We start from the raw sequence: 20,715 nt of genomic DNA on the forward strand, positions 1-20,715 counted from the left end.
ATCAAGAAGAGCCGCTTCTTTTGGCTCCCAAACAGCTCTTTCATTTTACTGCCAAATTTAGCGCTGTATTAGTATGTGTGCACATATATCACTTAAATTATTCAATGTAATTATACTAAACCTTATAATTAACAACAATTATGTCTGGTATAAAAAGATGAAATGTAAAAACATCCAACACTATTACATATGTATTAAACACTGTGCATCTGGTCCTTGTACATAAATGTATGTCACAATTCTAATGCTACTGTGATGTCCATATAAAATACAATAATAAAATAAATAATGGACTATCCAAAAAACAAATCATTCAGTCACAGTCAGCATGGAGTTCCTGCCACTGGGTGGAAACTGTGCAGGTGTGTAATACAGGAAAACCACATACTGTCATACTGTTATTTTGTGTTTCCTATGTATTGTAAAGGTCAATCTGAATGTAGTTTTACATTGGTTCTCTCTGGAGCCCTAGTATTTATATAAATAATATAATACAGTATTATATAGAACGTAGACCTGCTTTATAATCAAAGAAGACATGGATATCTACCTTAATACTATATGGGACCTTTAAAGTTAAAATCTGTAACTTTTCCACATTAAAAAGTCTAAAAACAACTAGATCTATGTTCTATATGTTGTTGAGTTGTGTTCTTACATTATCCCAAATGTTTCCAGAAATGATCAAACCTAGAGGAATCTGTGATTTTAATCATTGTAATGCTCTGGTCGCCTGTCAGTGACATCAGATCCTCTATGATCATGTGTCAGTGTTGTGTTTGTCTGACAGAAGCTCAAAATGAACTTGTATCAAGTTTTAAGTCAGATTTTTAAGATTCACTTTTTACACTTTCAACTATATATTCTAAAATGAAGGATTTTAGTCATTGGACGTCTGGATCTGAAGTTATCAGAGAAACAAGCTGAGTGAATGTTACACAGCTCAGCTCTCAGTCCCTACAAGTGAGTCACAGATTTTTAAAGTGTACGTGCCGTTTCTGTTTTACAGGTAACTGCAACCTTCTCTGGGCCCGGGATCTTTTTATGACCAATATTGCGATTGCGATTTAACATGTGATAAGTTCCGTATCTTCTGTATTAGTCAACCTACACACGCAATAAATCATTCTATACTATGACTAACACAATATTAGATAGATTAAACATAAACTGTTCCTTCCTGGAAGCCAGGCCTTTATGTCATGACGAAATTAGATGATGCATGAATTGATATGAATGACATATTTTTATTAACTACTTCAATCACAGTGGTATATTGACTGATTGGTTTAACGTACAGCCTTGTAAGCATGTAAAATTGTCAGTCGTTATGCAGACGTGGTTCTCTTCATGGAGATCCCAGCTAACGGCTGCAACGTTTCCCCCCGTGTGCTCGTCTGGGAAGTAGGCAGTTTGAAGGCAGCGAGCTTTGAGGTCGAAGTCTACATTAATGAAATGCACCGTAAGACTCTGATAGGGCTCCGCCGTACGGCTTGACCACATTTCAGTTGTAGTAGCGAAAAACTCCCGCTTATCCAGTGTATTTATCAAAGCCGTAAACCCAGGACTTGGTCACCGCGCTGAGAGGCGTCGTATCTTTCCCTGTGAACTCTGTTCCCCGCGCTGTTTTGAATTACGTTTACATGGAGTTGTGCTTTCAAACATTTCGGTCAGTGATCCTTGTCGGGTGGTATTTAGCTTACTTGACACACTGGTGGTCGGCATTTTAGCCATACAACTATGGTACATGGCTTTGATGAGTTTTTTTTTAAAGTGCTGATACGGGTTAGTAGTGTTGTCCCTCGAGGTAGCAACGGTAGCAAGGTGCAGGTTCTGCACAACACCTGACGCTGTGCGGCGGCATCTTATTTGAAAGCCAAAATATTCCCACACAATCGACGTACTGTTCCTCTTAGACACTAAAGTTTCGGCTGTGCCAGGTTCTGTCGATCCTGAGGCCATTATACAACAAGTCAAAGTGTAGCGTGCCAAGTTGTCGCTCCCTGTTGTAGCCTAGAGGAAAGTAAGGATGACTGATGAGGAGGGGAAGTCGGTCAGCTGCTTGCTCACGACAGCCTATTTGTCAATGACAATAAAATTTGGGTTTAGATCCTACAGATTCACAAGTGTAACAAGCTGGCCATCTGCACTTTGTTGGTCAGACGGCTAATACTGTTCAGATTGAAAAACCTTCTTCCTCCTGTTCTCATTGGATCTCAGAGGTTATGCAAGATATCAGTCTGGAAAAGATTAGATCTCTTCGAGGTTGTGCTTTGAATTTCTGTGAGTTGGCAGCCATTCTTAACGTTTGTGGAAAAATGGAAGCAGAGAATATAATCCCCTAACATTTATGTTGCACCCCTTTGGTAGTTGTCAGGAAAGACTTTCACCCAGTGGTGTAGGTCTGGTGGGCTGTTGGGTGGGTTGGTGGGTGTATTGGGGTGGCACTTGATTTTGGATTGGATGCAATGCTCTGTTTGTATTTTTGTACACCAAAAACATTCAATGAAAAGACCTTGATCAAAGAAAAAAGAAAAGAAAAAAGTCTTTAAGTTGTGTTCAGACCCAAATGTCAGGCATGTGTTTATTAATCGCTGGAGTAAAATAGCAGCGGACGGAGAGAGTGTGACAGGCCACATATATCTGCAGTTTAATTTCTTGGAAGCAGAGAACTGTTTCTTCCCATGACTCACTTTGTCCTTTCAGCCACAAATGCTGTCGAGTACAGGATGCAGATGTTTCACACACACACACACACACACACACACACACACACACACACACGTAATGTCACTGCTCTAGCCCCATACAAACACGACTCCATCAAGTGAAAGAAACACTTTCTAGTAATAATTTACTCACTGTGGGAGGAAAATGTATCTCCTCGACAGCTGAGATCAAAGATCACTTTTTTCATTCCTTGCCTCCTCTGCTCTCTGTTATTTCCTCTGTGTTCGGTTCTTCACATCGGTGGCTGCTCGCCCTCCTCCTCTTCGTCATCATCGCCTTGGTGGTTTCCTGCAAACAGAGGAGAAGTAATAGATCTTCAGATGACTGGGAAGAGTAAAATATACTATAATTCTCTGAAGGACAGGGTATTTTTTTCATATAGAACATAAGTCTAGTTGTTTTTAGACTTTTTAATGTGGAAACTTTACAGATTATAACTTTAACATCTGCTAGCAAAGACAACAAGGTCAGTAACAATTCGTTTTCCATGCTGCTTTCACCACTAGTAGTCAAGATCCCTATTCTCTTTCAATTTTCCTCTCCCCTTCTTCCTCTTCCCTTCTTCACATACCTCACTTTCCACATCACTGATTGGCTCTTGTTATCACCCTTACCACTATTCTATTTTTTTTTTATTTTAGCAACATAACAAGATGTGAAAAAAGTGAAAGGGGTATAAATATGCTCTTTATGTCAATTGTATAATCAGTTACTAATAAGCCTGTTTACTGCTGCAGATAACTCATCTGGAAGTGTAATCTGTAGGCAACAGTGTTGCAAAAACAGTGAAAGTCAGTCAAGTGAAAATCATCATTTCCATCTAAAGCTGCAACATTACAACAAATCTGAATACATAAATGAAACATAAATAGACAAAGTTTAAAAGTAAAAGTAACATTTTATTTGTCAATTTGTGAAAACATGAAAATGGGAAATCCCACAATGCATTTTCAGATCATGTAATTGGTCAACGTATTTACTAACAGTTGGGTGTTTACTGTGTTTAAAGTCTTGCACTTTGGTCAAGGTAAGGGAAAGGCCAAATGTAAATACAGTAAGCAGGTAACGTGTCAATCACTGTGAGCTTTTCCTCAGGGGAAGCCTCAGTTCCTGTGGATCAATTGTCTGATCAATCAGTGACCTGGCTCTGGGACGTCAGATCAGTTGGATTTCTGTCAGATCAGAAAGCAGAGGTCTGATCTCAGTGACGTCTCAGTGACGTCTCAGTGACGTCTGGATCTCCTTGTCTATTTGAAACCTCAGAGACTGATAGTGAGAGGTTTCGTTCTGTGTTTTCAGTTCTCCAATACTAACACCAGCAACACGAGAGACATACAGTATTTGTCAGATCTGTGGTGCACATCGATCTACTCGAGGAGTGTCCTACAATACATTCTGATCCTGTCGCTCCGAAGACGCTGCTCGAGAGGCGACGGGGGGCAATTAGAAGAGGATACTGAAACACCTGGACGTGATTGTGCTACAAGGAATTAACAGGTGACAACAGGAGGCTGCGTTCAAGGTTACAGATATTATATGCAATATTTAGTGAGTCACCAGCCTGTTAGTTAGCATCTACAGTTTGACATTCAGTGATGTTCACCACATCAAAGCTAATTTCTTCCAGATTTCAATTTCATGGGACTCTTCAGTGTGGATGGAGTCACCGGTGAGACTCATGATTCCCAAATAGGTGACGATGAAGATGTGGGATTAATGTTATATCAAAATGACTATGATCAAAGTCCATGTTTTTCCATGCAGGGCAGGAATTCCGTATCAGCTACAGCCACGTCCGAGGCCGGATCCGGATCCGGATCTGGATCTGGATCTCTCTCAAGTCGTCATGCGCTACCTTCAGTGAGGTGGGCCGATGCTCCTTCTTCACATTCCTCAGGTTGTTCACTGTAAACACAGAGAGGAACGCCATTAACTGATGTGTGTGTTTCCATGACGAAAGACTCAGTCACGTTCCATGCAGTGAAAAACATCAGATCATCAGATGAGTAAACGTTTTCTCAACTATGAAGCTTATTGTTTTCGGGGTGTCTGTCTGTGGACACGATATCGCAATAACGCCTCGGCAGAACTTCTTCAAACATGGCACAAACATTCACTGGGACTCAAGGATGAACTGATAGCCACAACTCAAGACTTCACACAGCAATTATGTCAAAATTTCACACAAATCATATTTTATATGAATATATAAGATAAACAGGGATGTCCATAGAACCTTCTCTTAGGATTTTTTTCCCAAAGCAGACGTATTCTGATTATATTTCTTTCATTCATTCTGATGCAGACCGCTGAGCTTAATGAGCTCCAGATATTGATTTGATATCAATAAAAAACTGAACTGGGACTCTGCTGCATTTAGTGAGCTGCGATAAGCGGATCCTTTCTCTGGAAAAGAGTCTCCAATCTGTTGAACTATAACAATAAAACAACTCACTGGCAGTCATATTGGGATTTTTATTGGGATATTGAGTGATGTCTTTTCACTCACAATCAATATTTGGCAGAGTCCAGTCAGTGGCTCGGAGAGAGAGCGCGCAAAAACCGGATCCAAAGTGGAACTGGCTCTCAGAACCCATCCCCAGAGAAGAGACTTAAGCCTGTCCTTAATACTCCCACTTTGAGAACCAGTGGACTTCACTACACTGGAGCTCAGATTCGACTTTTTTTCAATGCAGCACCTTCAAATGTACCCAAATTACTTTACATGTGCTGCTATTTATGTTTTTACCTGACAGTTTGTTCACATTATATCATCATCAGAATTAGTATTTCCTGTCTGCTGTATTTACTACACCCAACACGGCCTTTTTTGGGGCCACAAACTGCCAAAGATCATTCTCTGTAGATTTGCATCCACATCACTGTGGTTGCTCACAATGTGAAATTAACCTATTAATCAATCTAAGAGGTAAAGGTCCAGACTGTTTAAGGTTATTACACTGACGTCTCTTAAAAAACACAAATTATTTACACCACTGAATATAACTACACTTACCCATTTGGACTTTTGCAGCCTTTGTTGTATTTGTAGCAAAGCACCGAACAAATGGCGATAAGGATTAAGAATACGATGATGATTAAGAGCAGCCGCCATGGTGGAAGATCTGCTGGACACAAAGGGAACAACAGAGAGTGAGACATTAGGAAGGCAGAGCTCAGACTTTAATGAACTCAGATGGTGTTTGGAGAGGGGGCAATGGATGGATCCAATGGTTTGGTTTTATTCTGTCCTTAAAGGTCCCATACAGTATAAAGGGAGACGGTCCATGTGTTGTTTGATTATGAAGCAGGTCTAGGTTCTATATGGTCGTGCTCCAGCGTACCATCCGACCTCGCAGGATTTAGTTTCTCTTAGTGTTTAACTTTTGAATTGTTTGAATTGATCACACATCCACCTTCCACCATGACCCATAAAACGTGACCTGACTCTACATATAAACCTGATGCAGCCAATACTGACAGACAGGGACAATACAAACATGGATGTCATAGTATCATTTAAAACCTTCACTAAGCATAATACAAGTGGTGAATTGATCAAACAACATAATAAATGTTACTCAACACTAGTAGCAAATAAATGTGGGTTATACAGCAGTCATTTAATTATAATGGTAAGGAAGGGCTTTTACCTGTAAGGGAGAATTTTTTAATTGTGGTATTTCTACTTGTACTTAAGTAAAGGGTGTGGATACTGTAACATGTGATGTCTGCGGCTGTTTCTTTTTTACCTGTAGACACACCTGAGGTTCATACTATCTGCCAAAAAAAAAGTGTAAGGAAGAGACTCACCCTCTGAGAGAGTTGGGCACTCTGTAAAGAAACAGAGATGATGGTCAGTCGTCGAGGGCAGAAAATGTAGAACTTACAGAGATGTTAATACTTCATTTTTTCATAGTGATAGTAAAAATAGACGGGAGAGGCAGGGGAGAGAGGTGGGTGATGTGCAGGGAAGATTAATATCACTATTACTGTTAAGATAACACTGCTTCTTACCGCTCTTTTCTAAGTCGACGGGGAATCCTAGACCATCGACCTCCATCACAACTCCTATGCTGTCAGTCAGGTTACGGCAGGCAACAAATACTTTTTCTTTGAGGCACACCTGGCAGGTGGAGTCAGTCGGGGTGAGGGAGGAACATATGGGGAGGGGGATGTTCGGATTGTTTCTCACCCAGTAATTCACATGGTCGTTTTTGAGACTGTACAGTAGAGAGGCGTTCTCCGCAGCTGGATTAGCTGCGCTGAAACATTTCAAGTCCATCCTGAGGGACAAAGAACAACCGAGGTGAACAGAAATGTCAGTCAAAATAAATAATGGAATATATGTGACATCACCTTTATTTATTTATTACCTTTTTTTTTTGCATGTAAAGTAAATTTTCACCCTATTCACTGTGACGCTGCAGCCTCTCTGCTCAGTGTGTGTGTGTGTGTGTGTGTGTGAATCTGCCCCACTACAGGCAGACAGCAGAGGAGTGCACAGATTTGTGTGACCATTGATGAGGAAAAAAAAAAAAGGAATTTAATCCATTTTGGAATAAGGCTGAAACATAACAACATGTGGGGGAAGTGAAGGGGTGTGAATAATTTCCGGATGCACTGTATATAAAAAATTGATTTACAAAACCAGCATAAAACTTTCATTAAATAGACAATTTATAAATACATTTATTAATTCATGAATAAGTAACTGAATTTGAAAAGGCATTTTAAAAATGGGAATATAGTCCTGGATTCCTTCTTCAATTTCCTTTTCCTATAATGGTTTAGTTAAGTCATTTAGCTTCTCCTGTGACAGGTGTAAAGGACTGGGTGAGGTATAATCTGTCAAACATAACCATCATGGAGTAAATCAAACCATTTTGTACAAGAAAACAAAAAACACCTTTCAGTGTGAAGGTAGATGCTGCCATCCCTTTTTGGCAGGTGGAAATGTGTATTGTACGTGTTGTATTACCCCTTTAAAAATGTATCTCAGTAGGTGAGAAGGACTTGAGTGGTTATTATCTCTAGGGCACAGAGCAGGTAAAATAATCATAAATCATAAGGATAATTTCAGATCATTTCTTCATTTTATATACAGCCTAACCCATCCGTAATCATCCAAGTGAAAAAGTGATAGTAGAAATACCAAACACACAAAAACACTGAAAACAATACTATACTGTTAATCATGCAGCCAGGTTAAATGTCATGTCTGATTGAGCACGCGCTTCTATGACCACAATCGTGATTCATCGGTTTCAATAAACATTATAGATTCACAAAAACATCCCTTTGCTATTACCACAGTCATATAGTTGTGTGTATTTAAACGTTATGACTGTTTGATCCAGGTGAAAGCAGATACAGAAGGATGTCAACTGGATGATTTAAGCGGCTGTTGAGCGCTACATGGTTGACAGCCAAGTAAGTAGTAAGTGACCTTCAGTAAACCCGCCTGTCTATGAGATGCCAACACGCTTGCATACATTGCGCAGGCTTTAGAAAAAAAAAAGTCTGCTACTTTAGAGAGTGATCAAACACCATGTTAAATGCGATTCAACTATTTAAGAGAAACGGATTATCACCAATCTGACCCGAATAAGCGTTAACACACGAGAGGCACAAACTGGGACTATGAGCTAAAATATCAAAACCATCTAGAAGTTAATATTCCTGAACTGACTCTCCTCTCATCAAAGAAACACTTTCATCGCCGAACACATTGCATCACTTCCATCCAAACTATGAACGGTACTTTACCTGGAGGTAGATGCGGATTGATGTCGAGTGCGGAGGGTTTTTTTTCCTCTTATAGGGAAAGGAGGGGAGGGGCGAGCTGCTCTGCTTGTGTCGTTGCCCCGTTTACGGTCGTCGGACCATGTTGAGGTGGAGTTCCCACCGGCTCTGATGGTGTCCGCCTCAAACCTCTCCGACAACCGTCTCAGCACCGGAGGAGACAGCATAAGTCCGCCGTTGCCTTCCCGGAAATGATACCGGTTTTCACAACGTCATTCTTTTTTTTTTTTTTTTTAAATCTTCTGAAATTCCTCCTGTCCGACTTCAGACGAACATCCATGCGGTGCGTAATACGCATAGCCTTCGCCTGTTCCGGGAGCGCGGCTCATTGTCAGATAATAAACACAGACAAGGAGGTTATGTTGTCACACTTGTCTGTTTATCTCACAGCAGGATTACACATAAAGCACTGAGAGAGTTGAGCCACTGCAAATCCTTTTTGTTAACGTGTCCACTGAGAAACCGGTTGCAAAAAACACCCTTACGCTTCCTCCTTAGATAATGGCACTTCAATTTAGGTCCTGTTAAAAAAAATAAGGCATTTGCAACAGTGACAGACGTCAGATTCAAGTGCATCGTTAAGGCTGTTTCATCTCTGTGATTCGTTCACTGCTTTTTTAAGCCCAGTCCTCTCGCAGTTCCCTTCCTTCGGTATAAGACTAAGATACAGAGAAAACCTTAAATACTTCACGTGAACATTATGAAACTTAAGAGTGTTTTTATTTTAAGGAAACCGTAAACTTAATACGTTTATACAGCAGCCTCCAATGATGGTGTCCACAGGAGGAGTTAAGAGTTGTTAACAAACTCATGAATAAACTGAGAGCAAAATAAATCCGGCCCATACTTGGGCCACATGCTTGTTTTCTTCTGGACCAGTACAGACCCGTCGCCAGACCTCAGTTTTAAGGGGGGGCATATGAAATGCATGGGAGGGCACAATTATTATTAACCTACAGTACGTATATTTTTAATAATCCTATACTGTATTCGCGCATCACGTAATCATCACGTTAAACAAAACCAACAGCAATACATTACATAGAAACAATGTTATGAATATCCATAAAACACTTGACTATATAACATATTAGATGTAACACCGGAAGCATCTCTCAAACATTGCATTTTAAAGCAGTCAACAGAGGGATATGCATTGCCATTAGACACAGACGCACGCACATACACACGCACAGAGACTTTAAACCTACTGGTACTTTGGGTGGACGCAGCGCTTTCCTCTCTCCAGTCCCTCCTGTCAGTACAGCGGGAGACGGCGCTTCTCTGAGCTCAACCTCCTTAAACTTGTGAGTGAAGTCCTTTTCAAAAGCAAGCTGAATCAGCTGGGCCTTGCGTCTGTGCAGCATACTCCGCCGATGCTCTGAGAAGACGCTTTTGAGCGTGGGAAATGAGTTTTCACACGGGTGCAAGGGTGTAGGCTGTGAGAACAGTCTGCATAGCCTGGAGTGCACAGTTGAATGTGCTGAGGATGTTGGCTACTCTCCATTTTCCATCTTCGGGGGGAACCGGGTTGTCAGTCTTTTTCTTCACCAGGAACTCACGAGCCACAGTATATTCAGATTCAACTACATCAGTTCCAGCTAATACCAGGAGGGGGGTTACCTTTGATGGGTCCAGGAAATGATCCTCGGCCTCTGGGTTCAAAGCAGCCAGTGCGCCAATGAGCTCGCTACTGCGCATCCATCTCTCCTCGCACAGCATCGATAACACTGTAAAATTATCTCTTGAACTCAGTCTTTTCGTCTATGTCACTTTGTGGTTGTGACCAACTGTTTCTTCGACTGCAAATCCGCGGAGGTTCTTGTTAATTGTGCGTCTTCTCTTGCTTGGACCGGGGTCGGTCACCGGCACAGCCTCGGAGGCCGCGGCTGGAAGAGCGCAGACATCCCACAGTGCAGAAAACTCGTTTTCTGTGCGCGGTGTCTTCACGCAGTCAGAAGCGCTGTTCACACAACAAGGTGAGCAATGAAAAGAAAACTACGCTGCGTAATGGCACGAAGAAGCCCCGTTGCCTCGACTCTCACCCCCGCTCCAAGGCCTCGTGTGTTTTCCACCTCGGTCAGTAATGTGGATATGTCGTGAAAACACTTCACCACAACTTTGACCGTTGCCAAGTGGCCGGTCCAGTAGAGAGCAGCCACGGTTGGCTTCCTGAGCTCATCAATAATGACATTTGTCAAAGCCTCTGCATCACCTTTCTCAGATGTGGCCATTACCAAGAGGCGCTCACACACACACCATAGTTTTCGTCAACAAAACGCACAACTGCTGATATATTTTCTTGGCCTAAAGGATCCCGTGTGCCATCCACTTTAATTGAATACCAGCTATCGCCGACTTGTCTCACTATCTCCTCTGTCACAAGTTTGCTCATCATTTCGATAATCTGGTTTTGTATCTGTGGGCTGGTGTAGCGTGCATTCTGCGGGATTGTTTTTGTAATACTTGTCAGTTCTGGATCTTTGCGCATGGTGTACTCGAAGAGAGACAAGAAGTGAAAGGTCTTGCTCCGAGCTATTATCATCTGGCACACTGGCAAAACCAGCATTACCTCCACGTAACAGCAATTGATTCACCACTAAAAACCCCAGCATATCTATTACGGCTGACATGTAGAATCTGTTGCGAGCCAGTTGTTCTGAATTTAAGAGAGTGGAAATCTCTTTCCCTGTCTCTCTACGTTTTTCTGAATCTCTCCACATTGCTTCAAAGGCTAAATGTTCTTTTGAAGCTGCGTGCTTATTTAGGCCCTTGCCTGTTTCAATTGCATGTTTCCAATCATTAAATCCCTTCATGGAGAAGGTCGCGTCTGATGATAGATTTGAATTTCCTGCAGGCAAAACAAAATGCAGCGTCCTTTTCCACCGAGTCCCTGTTCAAATACCAGCTAGAGGGAAATGATCGTTTTTTTTTTTTTAACCAAACATTTTGCCTGGATATTTTCTTCAACACAACCTGCTTGTGTTTGTCCGTGCCGAGGTCACTCACACCCACCGATCCACTTGACCTGCTGGGAGCCTCCGCTCCGTGGCCGCTGCAGGTCGGGCTGCACGGAGCTACTAGCAGCGGGCTCAGACCGTCGTCTCCTTCTCCAACCACATCAGGAGGCAGAGGAAACTGTTGCTGGAGTTACACTTACGAATATCCACGATGAACTAGAAATGTAACAGTAAGCCGGTGAAAACTCATCCAGCTTCACTTTCAAAAATGCGCGGTTACTGTTGAGCGGCTACATTGACGCAGGCTACGTCACGTACATAGCGTAACTTTCTTTTCAGTAAGGCTGTGATAGGCTGTTGCAGTGTACATTCCCATCAATCAAACAAAATCAAAACATTGTTTCTTTATATTTTTAATGTTTTAATGATAAAGAATACAAAATTAGTATTTCTCAACTCAAAATTAGCTACTATGATAATATAAAATAAGAATTTAAGTAATTTTTTTTAAAGAGATCTGTGTCTCAAGTGGGGGGGGCACAAGCATTTTTGGGGGCGGGCCAGGCCCCCTATGGCCCGCCCATAGCGACAGGTGTGGACCAGTATACGCCCGGTTCCATGGCCCGAATCTGACCCAAATACAGCATGACTGTCAGATGCTACTTCCACATCTGGACCTATTCTGGTGCACATACAGAAAATCTTCTGGCTCTCAGTCAATACCTGAGGATAACAACTGCTAAACCTGAAGTGAAGTGTTATCACAATCAAATGATCTCAGCAGGTTATCAACCAATCAACCAACCCTAAAAAGCTGAAGCCACAACCCAGGTTATAACTGATGTTATGTAGCCTCCAACCCACTGACCGACAGATACAGTAACAGGAAGTCTGTAGTGAGGGCTGTGGTGTGGCAGTAAAAGGAAGTTTTATTTCATATTCAAGTACTGAAACATACAAATACGATGCACTATATAATATGAATAAAAATACGAAGGAACAAAATCTCACATTTTAAATAAGTTTTAAACCGGGGACATCACAAACTCTCCCATCTAAAAAAAAAAAAAAAAAATCAAGGCAAACAGCCTGATTTGTTAAGAAATAAAATGATATCACATGTAAACAACAATAAGTCTAACTGCAATAAAATTAGTTTAGTTCTGCTGATTCACAGCATTCTAAAATGAGAGTGCTGACCCAGTGAGTCTCACCTTCTTCCTAATTAAAAATCAATGACTGCTCTTCGGCAGCACAAAGCTGTTGTCCCACGAGACTTGGCTTACATTCCTTACATACACGAGTCTGAAGAGGACCCGCCTTCAGTCTGCCTTCAGGGCGTAGAGCACGTCGTCCTGGCTGACATTGAGACGGACGCGCTGCAGGACTCCCAGGCGGCTGGGCTCCAGCAGCAGCAACCTGCAGGCACCGAGACGCCGACACACCGCCAGGCCCTCCGACACGCTGATGGGCTGCAGGCCCTCCACCCGACACAGAGCCTGGTGCTGTACAAACACCTGAGAGACCAAACAGTGCATTTAGAGTCAGGACTGAGGTCAGGATGTGGTCCAGGCTGCTAATGAATCCAGACAGGACCATTTGTCATTCAGGGATATAGTTTCTGCAGGGTTCAAAAAAATGGAAGACTTTTTTAATATCATACAGAATGTGATGTTTAATAGTCGTCTCACAGCCACGCCAGCCGCAGTGACACTTCTGCAAGATACAATTATTTCTGGAAGTCATTAGGAAATGACTGCCACATGAATCTCGGGGCATAAAATGGATGGATGGATTAACCATGGAAATTCTAGGTGTGGAACCTCTGCTGACAGTATGGATGGGTACCGAAACCCAGAATTGAACGGGCCAAGGGGCATAATTTTGAAAGATCAATAAGCTCCAACATTTTCATTTCTACTACTTCTGGTACTTGAAAAATTGTTGCAGCATAAAAGTTCTCCTTCACATTTTATCTCAACAACTCTATGGATGATGCATTTTTCGCTGTTCGTATCCGAGAGGAGAGACCCTTCGTTTAAGTGTAGTTCAGTCTTTTTCTTGTAAGAGCAGAAACACGAGCAACCAATGGAACCATCCAGAGGAAGTCTATGGTCAGATGCATAGTCAGAACTGTCATTCAGACACTCAGTTTCAGGGCACTGGGGGTGGGGGGGTTTTAATCCAGTGCATATGAGAAAATGAGCAAAATTAATTCTGTTCTTAATTTCTTTTTTTTCGATTACAAAAAAAAAAGAAAGAAATGGATCGATAAGTGGCATCAATAAAAGTAGTAGTACCGTTAAAATCTTAACAATACAAATCCCTAGCTGACAGCCACAGCCACATATGGACACATTTATAACTAATGAAGATATAATTATTCATTTTTACGCCTCCGCGCCTGGACAGTCGGAGCCGGAGTCATAGCGTTTTCAGATTGTCTGTATGTCGTCGCATTCTCATGAACACAAATATCTCAATAACACCCGGACTCAAGGATGAACGGATTAGATTTTGGGGGTCAATATAATAATTTCTATGAATCTGGATAAACAGGGATGTAACCTGAGACGGGTGAGTGGAGGAGGCAGACAACCACCAGGAGGCGATTCTAGTTTAATTTAATCTTCATTATAATCAGGCCGTCCCATTGAGATTAAGATGTCTTTTTCAAGAGAGACGCGAGAACAAGAAACAATCTCAAAAACACAAAAAACTACGACGATTAAGCCTTAATAATATTTGAATTAATGATATTTGAATTAGTTTTATTCTATATCTTTTTTTCATTTTGGAACAAACTGGATCGAATGTTTTTAAGACTTTTCAAGTTCAATCACACAAACAGAAACCCTGTTGCTGCTTGTGTGATTGAACCGTTTCACATAATAGAGCTCATTATACACATGAACACAGGATGTGGAAAACACACACTAAATCATCTACAAGCTACAAAGTCAAGTGCATGCATTGCTAGTTTTGCATGTGCTCACGTCAGTCATGCACCAAGAAGTTGAGTCATATTAGGGTGAAGAAGATGTTGACCTCTGAAAACATCATGTGGTTTTAGAGTAACAAAGGACATGGAAAACATTCATACTTCATATTTCTACTGAACCTGAATTCATACTGTGGTCATGACCGGCAGTCACATGTGTAACCAGGTTCAAGTGAACTGTAACGTCTTTTTTTTTTTATACACTGTGGTGAAGCTGGATTGAGTCCCAGAAAACCACACACGCAGCTACTATATTCCTTACCACAGAAAAATGAAACTTCAGTCAAGCCAGTGAGCTGCTTCATGTTTTTTTTCTATAGTGCAACATTTTCAAATCAAATGAATCATTTTTCTAATAATTATTCTATATTGTCTGTTTATATTTTCCTTACAGAAGAAACATGGTTTACAGGATCTGATACTTCTGCATTTACAGTGAACACTCATTTGTTGTTTTCATTTCCTCCTCACAGATACAGTTATCAGTATGTAACAGCAGAGGATATAGTCGTTGTGCATTTCTAGTTATTATTGATTCTTCTTCATGAGTATGTTGGAGCTTCACCTGTTGGAAGGTGGCCTCCTCCAATCCCAGCCGCCGAAACTCAGCGATGACCGCCCGAAGGAAGAGCTGCTCCTGCACCGACGCACACCTGAAAACACACATACCTCACTTTATCTCATTATGGATCATTACTAATGATACCTGATATGATAATATCTGACGTGACCAACATGAGGATCCTACTTGATGGCGGTGACATAGGCGGAGGAAAACATCTCATTCAGCGCCTCCATCACGTGACTCATTCCCACCAATCCTGTGGCAGAAGGGTCAGCGACAGAGTGCTCACAGATCTCTGTTGCCCTGCGACAGATGTCCAAACACCGACGAGCGTCGCCTGACAGAGCGGCCACCTGCCAGAGGAGAGGAACACTGAAATCTCTCTGCACTGAGCTGACAGACCTGCGAATGAGCTGAGCTCAGGTGAAAGGGGGGGGGGGGGGGGGGGGGGGGGTCACACCCCGGTCGTCTACCTTCCTGGACGCCAGCTGCAGAGCGTCCTCCTCGAAGGCCTTCACCTTGTTCAGCCTGGACGTGATGATCTGCTGCAGCTGCTTGAAGCTGTACGGCTGGAACGACATCCTGGTGAGACCCTGGAAACATCGACACAAACACAATACTGATTTTGTGCAGAACACCAGACACCACTGTACCTGCTGAGGCGACTAATTCTAATTCAATTTATTTAAATTCATTCAAGAGGATACAGAAGCTGAGGGCATGTACAACCCCCCTCCCTCCCTTCCTCACCAGTCTGCTGGCCACCCTGTTGATCATGATCCTCTCCGGCAGGTCCATGGTGTTGGCGATGGTCAGCACAACCAGGCGGGCGTGGCGCCGCGTGGGCCAGTCGAACAGGTTGTACATGACGTTCTGCTTCCTCGTCCACAACAGGTCGAGCTACAGGGTCAGACAAAGAGAGGAGGGTCAGTCAGTCAGTCCGCCTTCGCACGCACGCACGCACAGACACACACAACTTTGACAGGAGAAACAACTGAACTGACTTGTTCAGTTTCGCGCAGCCTCAGTTACGACCGGGCAGTAGAGGTTATTGATGATGGACAGAAAATCGGTTTGGGGAAATGTTTTTCCAGAGTTCCAGTGAAAGGATCCAACCTGGCCTTTTAGGTAACTGTCTGTTTTGGTGTTTTGTTTCTTTGCTAAGATCCATTGACAGAAAGTTGTAGCTGCTTCTCTGTCCTGCCAGAATGTTGTGGAGAGGATGGTTGGTATTGTCCAAGATGGCCTCCATCTTACATTGCATGCATCTCTCCACAACAGTCCTGAGAGTGAGTCCAGACTCCTGCCAAGCACAGACCCAGCCTTTTTGACCAGCTTGTCCAGTCCCAGCAGACTGCAGGAAAAAGAGCCAGCTCTGCCTCTTCAGGTAGATGGCTTGACTTCAGGGACCAGTCCAGTTTACTGTCCAGGTGCAAACCAAGGTATTTATAAGTGTGCACCACCTCAATGTCCTTCCCTTGAATGTAGATTGGCTGAAGGGTGGGCTTAGACCTCCCAAAGTCCATGGCCATCTCCTTGGTCTTGGAGGTGCTCAGAAGGAGGCAGTTCTTCTTGCTCCATTCACTGAAGGCCATCATCAGATCCCTGTACTCCTCTTCCTGCCTTTCCTGATACGCCCCACAATAGCTGTGTGATCTGAGTATTTCTGGATGTGGCATGAATCAGAGTTGTATTTAAAGTCCGCCGTATACAGGGTGAACAGAAACGGAGCCAGAACAGTCCCCTGTGGAGCCCCAGTGCTGCTCATCACTGTCCCTGAGACACAGTTACCCAGCCTGATTTACTGTGGTCGTATTGTCAGGTAATCCACAATCCAGGACGTGAAGCAGGGATTCACCCCCATCCCTTCCAGCTTGTCTTTAAGGATGGGGGGTTGGATGGTGTTAAATGCACTTGAGAAATCAAAGGACATAATCCTCATGTAACCACCTGGCTCATCAAAGTAAGAATTTCACTGTAGTTTTCATATCAAACTAACAGGAGGAAATATATTGTGCATTTGTCGGGGATTATTTTCAGATGCGGATTAATCCACACTATACAATGTGTGTGTTCATGGTGTAAAATGGTGCAACAGTGAGTCTCACTGATGTGTTTTAATAGTTTCTGGAAACAGTTTGCAAGATTAGGTTTTTATTTAATTGACTTAGACTTAGATGGATTGATTGATTTATTTTAAACTTTAATATTCTTCTTATAAGAGATGATATTACAATCTTTTTGGAAAATGCCCATAAAATAAAGTAAAGAATAAATAAATAAAGAGTTCTTACTTCATCCACCAGCAGCACTGTGGTTTCCTTCCTGGGTGCAGGGTTGCTAAACCTCTTCTCCAGCAGAGCTGCCGCGTGGTCGGCTGTGGCCTTCTGACCCGTCAGCTTCTGCAGGTGAGACACACACACTGAAAGTCAAGGTGTCAGTGAGTACAGTTTTCTTCACCATCAATAGGAACTCAGAAACTGGGGGAAACTCCGACAGGAAGATGTCTGGCAGAACCAAAGCCACAACTGAATCAGAGAACAAGTTTCTCAGAGTTAACAGCTTGCATGACAGGCGGCTCACAGGACCACAGCTTCAATAGTGGTCGTAGTAAGCAAGTCTCAGTTTCAACTGTGAAGAGAAGACTTCAAGCTGCAGGTTTGCCAGGACGAGTTGCATCAAGAAAGCCATTGCTAAGATGTCAGAATAAGTCAAAGAGGCTCTCCTGGGCCACGAAACACCGCCATTGGACTACTGAAGACTGGAAGAAGGTATATTGGACTGATGAATCAAAATTTCAAATCTTCGGTTCATCACGCAGGATCTTTGTACGTTGTCGAGTAGGCGAGAGGATGGTTCCACAGTATGTGACATCAACTGTCAAACATGGAGGAGGAAGTGTGATGGTCTGGGGCTGTTTTGCTGGATCCAGGGTCGGTGACTTGTACAGAGTGAGCGGCACCCTGAACCAATAGGGCTACCACAGCATTCTGCAGCGCCATGCAATACCCTCTGGTATGCGCCTAGTTGGTCAGAGGTTCATCCTACAGCAAGATAATGACCCAAAACAAGAGTCCAAGCTATGCCAAAACCACCTCAGGAAAAAAGAACAAGATGGTAAGCTTGAAAACATGGAGTGGCCAGCACAGTCTCCAGACTTAAACCCCCATCGAGCTGTTTTGGGATGATCTGGACAGAAGAGTGAAAGCCAAGCAACCTACAAGTGCCACACATTTATGGGAACTTCTGCAACAGACTTGGGAAGAACTTTCTGAAGAATATTTGATTTCTATTGTAGAAAAAATGCCACGAGTGTGTTCAGCTGTTATATCTGCCAAAGGTGGCTACTTTGATGAGTCAAAAGTTTAGAATACATTTTGTACTATAAATTGATTCCATGATTTCTTTTTCAACTCAAATTGCTTATTTGTTCTATGCTTTCATTTCAGAGTGCAATGACACAATAAACTGAATAATTTTCTGGAAAAAACTGGAAAAAGTGTGGTGTTCTAAAACTTTTGACTGGTAGTGTATCCTCTCATGGATCAACACTTCAAATAAAACACAACTTTAACTAGCACATGTCCATAAATTTCACCTGCAGGATCTGGATGTAGGCCTGATGAGGATCTGTCATCTTCATCCCGTTGATCTCGATGAAGTGGAAAGGAGGGATCTCGTCCACGTCGGCCGCGTGCTGCAGACAGCGTATCACCTCGTGGACTGTGGCCGTCTTCCCTGTGCCGGGCACACCTGAGATGTACATACACCTGAAAGACACCGACACACAAAACAGGTGAGTGTGACTACAACAGGAAGAGCTAAGAAGTCACTGACTGGCTGTGATGGTCGGGAACCAGTCGAAAACTAAACATTGGTCTCACCCTCCAGTGCCATCGATGATCTTGCTCTCCACAAAGCTGTAGATGTCCTGAAACTCCTGCTCCCTGCAGGGGAGGGACTCTGGCACCGAGGACACGTGCAGCCTGAGGGGACACACACACACACACAAACATGCACAAAGTGTTCAGTGTACAACCAAGCATCAACCTCTGAGGCTGAAAAATTAAGCCAACTCTGAAAAACCAAAACCTGCAGTTCCTCTAATGACCACTAGAGTCTGGCTCCAACAGTGAGTCAGTCTCCATAGACTCCCATGTTAAACTGTCCAACTTTACAGCAGAAATAAACATGTTTACAGCCTGGTACAAAAACTGTTTTGGTCTCTAGAGCTAATTTCCTCCTTCATGCCACCTGTTTACATTTTATTAAGGACTAAAGTTATTTATAATTTAGGGCATGGCTTCTTTGAATGACAGGTGGGTAAGCGTATGCTTGACACAAATCTTCGTGCACCGAAGTCTCAGCTGCGCACACGCCTCATCTCTTTGACCATTTTTGGATTAGCTGGGAGTTAGGGGCAGGGTCAGACACTGCTAAGATGGCGACAGTGGAGCAGCTCACTCTATAACTAATTTCAGAATCACAGGTCAGGTGGACTGAACTCTCCTCTCACCTCGCTCTGGCCTCCTCCAGGACATTAGCGGGCTGTCGGGCCGGCAGCGACCTGCTGGGAATGCTGGGAGTGGCGTGCCGGGGGGTCCGCGGCGTGCCAGGTGCGCTCTGTTGGAACAGACAGGAAATGCAAACAGGCAGTTTGTTGTCTTGTTCTCACAGTTTTAATCAACTAATTATCATCAAGGCAAATTATTTTTTTTCTGGAAAGAAAGGAGGAAAAAAAAAAAACTTGACTTGATTGGTTGATGTGACGCAGCTAACAGACACCAAATCAGTGTTTCATGATGATCTGTCAGTCTGGACTTTTACCTTCCTGCTGGGAGTTTTCTGCGGCGTCCTGGTGGTGGAGCGTGTTCTCTGCTTCGAGCGAGGAGTGCGAGATCCTGCTGCAGCATGTCGGATCCTCTTTGCTACCACTTCCTCGTCACTGTCCAGCCCTGCCTCCTCTTCACAGCCATCACCCTCCTCCTCGCTGCTGCTCTGTAGCTCCCTCTTCGATGGAACAAACTCGTCTCCGTCATCTCCATCTGAGTTCAGGTCCTGCTGGTTGTCCAGAAGATTCCTGGACAAGCAGACAAATTCTGAAGTTACACAACTCATGAATCAGCAGCAATTTATATAATTACCACATCTCATGTTAAATGATTATACATCTTCTCCTGTGTTTTATTTGAAGTGTTGATCCATAAAAAGATATATATGTGGTTTTAAGAACCAAAAATCATCTCAATGTAGTTTTACATCTCCTCTCTCAGGCTTCTCTCTGGAGCTCTAGTAGCAACAGGTCAGTGAGCCAATCAGAAGAGAGGAGGCTCTGAGCCTCCCCATTATGTTAGCCTTCATGCTAATGAGAAAGAAAATTAAACATCATTGATTGACCTTATTTTCAGTTTGAAAGAACTCCTGTAGGGCTGCAACTAATAACTGTTTACATTTAATTTAACATCTTATAAACACTGATTAATAAGATGATTATTATTGAAGTGTATGGGTAAATCATATCATCTGTTATAGGTCACAAAAGAGCAAAAAAATACCACACTTGTTCCCAGAGTCTGAGTCTTGTTTTGTCCAACCAACAAGTCAAAACCTAAATTAATGCAACTTGCATTAGCAGCAAATCCTGACAAATATTT

At 42.8% G+C, this 20,715-nt stretch overlaps 2 protein-coding genes across 3 annotated transcripts in view; both read right to left on the reverse strand.

The window, feature by feature from the left end:
* Nucleotides 1–3,608: 3,608 nt before the first annotated feature.
* Nucleotides 3,609–9,091, reverse strand: LOC111671690 (uncharacterized). Its single transcript, XM_023428847.2, has 5 exons — nucleotides 8,500–9,091; nucleotides 6,748–7,016; nucleotides 6,544–6,564; nucleotides 5,747–5,855; nucleotides 3,609–4,635 (listed from the first exon to the last, which is right to left on the reverse strand). Exons 1-5 carry the CDS (start codon nucleotides 8,700–8,702, stop codon nucleotides 4,575–4,577), a joined length of 663 nt encoding a protein of 220 aa, XP_023284615.1. The 5' UTR covers nucleotides 8,703–9,091; the 3' UTR covers nucleotides 3,609–4,574.
* A 2,799-nt stretch (nucleotides 9,092–11,890) lies between these two features.
* orc1 (origin recognition complex, subunit 1) overlaps nucleotides 11,891–20,715 on the reverse strand; it is a 16,595-nt gene continuing 7,770 nt past the window's right edge. For both annotated transcript variants that reach the window (XM_023428703.2, XM_087180038.1), the window contains 10 exons: nucleotides 19,889–20,141; nucleotides 19,578–19,684; nucleotides 18,946–19,047; nucleotides 18,660–18,831; nucleotides 17,356–17,463; nucleotides 15,812–15,961; nucleotides 15,535–15,654; nucleotides 15,245–15,414; nucleotides 15,062–15,149; nucleotides 11,891–13,012 (listed from right to left, as the gene is read on the reverse strand). In XM_023428703.2, coding sequence (XP_023284471.1) covers nucleotides 12,818–13,012; nucleotides 15,062–15,149; nucleotides 15,245–15,414; nucleotides 15,535–15,654; nucleotides 15,812–15,961; nucleotides 17,356–17,463; nucleotides 18,660–18,831; nucleotides 18,946–19,047; nucleotides 19,578–19,684; nucleotides 19,889–20,141 — 1,465 coding nt within the window. In that variant the 3' untranslated portion in view covers nucleotides 11,891–12,817. The remainder of the gene's footprint in view (nucleotides 13,013–15,061; nucleotides 15,150–15,244; nucleotides 15,415–15,534; nucleotides 15,655–15,811; nucleotides 15,962–17,355; nucleotides 17,464–18,659; nucleotides 18,832–18,945; nucleotides 19,048–19,577; nucleotides 19,685–19,888; nucleotides 20,142–20,715) is intronic.

Source organism: Seriola lalandi, unplaced genomic scaffold (genome assembly GCF_002814215.2).
Source record: "Seriola lalandi dorsalis isolate HSWRI2012SDOR001 ecotype SW California unplaced genomic scaffold, Sedor1 jcf7180002054885, whole genome shotgun sequence".
In the NCBI taxonomy this organism is placed as follows: domain Eukaryota; kingdom Metazoa; phylum Chordata; class Actinopteri; order Carangiformes; family Carangidae; genus Seriola; species Seriola lalandi.

What these genes read in the sequence shown, in the direction of transcription:
- LOC111671690 (XM_023428847.2), bottom strand. Translation starts at nt 8,702, where the DNA reads ATGCTGTCTCCTCCGGTGCTGAGACGGTTGTCGGAGAGGTTTGAGGCG. An exon ending in CAATCCGCATCTACCTCCAG is followed by an intron (nt 7,017 to 8,499) that starts GTAAAGTACCGT and finishes TTTGTCCCTCAG; the next exon opens with GATGGACTTGAAATGTTTCA. An exon ending in GGCTGCAAAAGTCCAAATGG is followed by an intron (nt 4,636 to 5,746) that starts GTAAGTGTAGTT and finishes CTGTGTTTACAG; the next exon opens with TGAACAACCTGAGGAATGTG.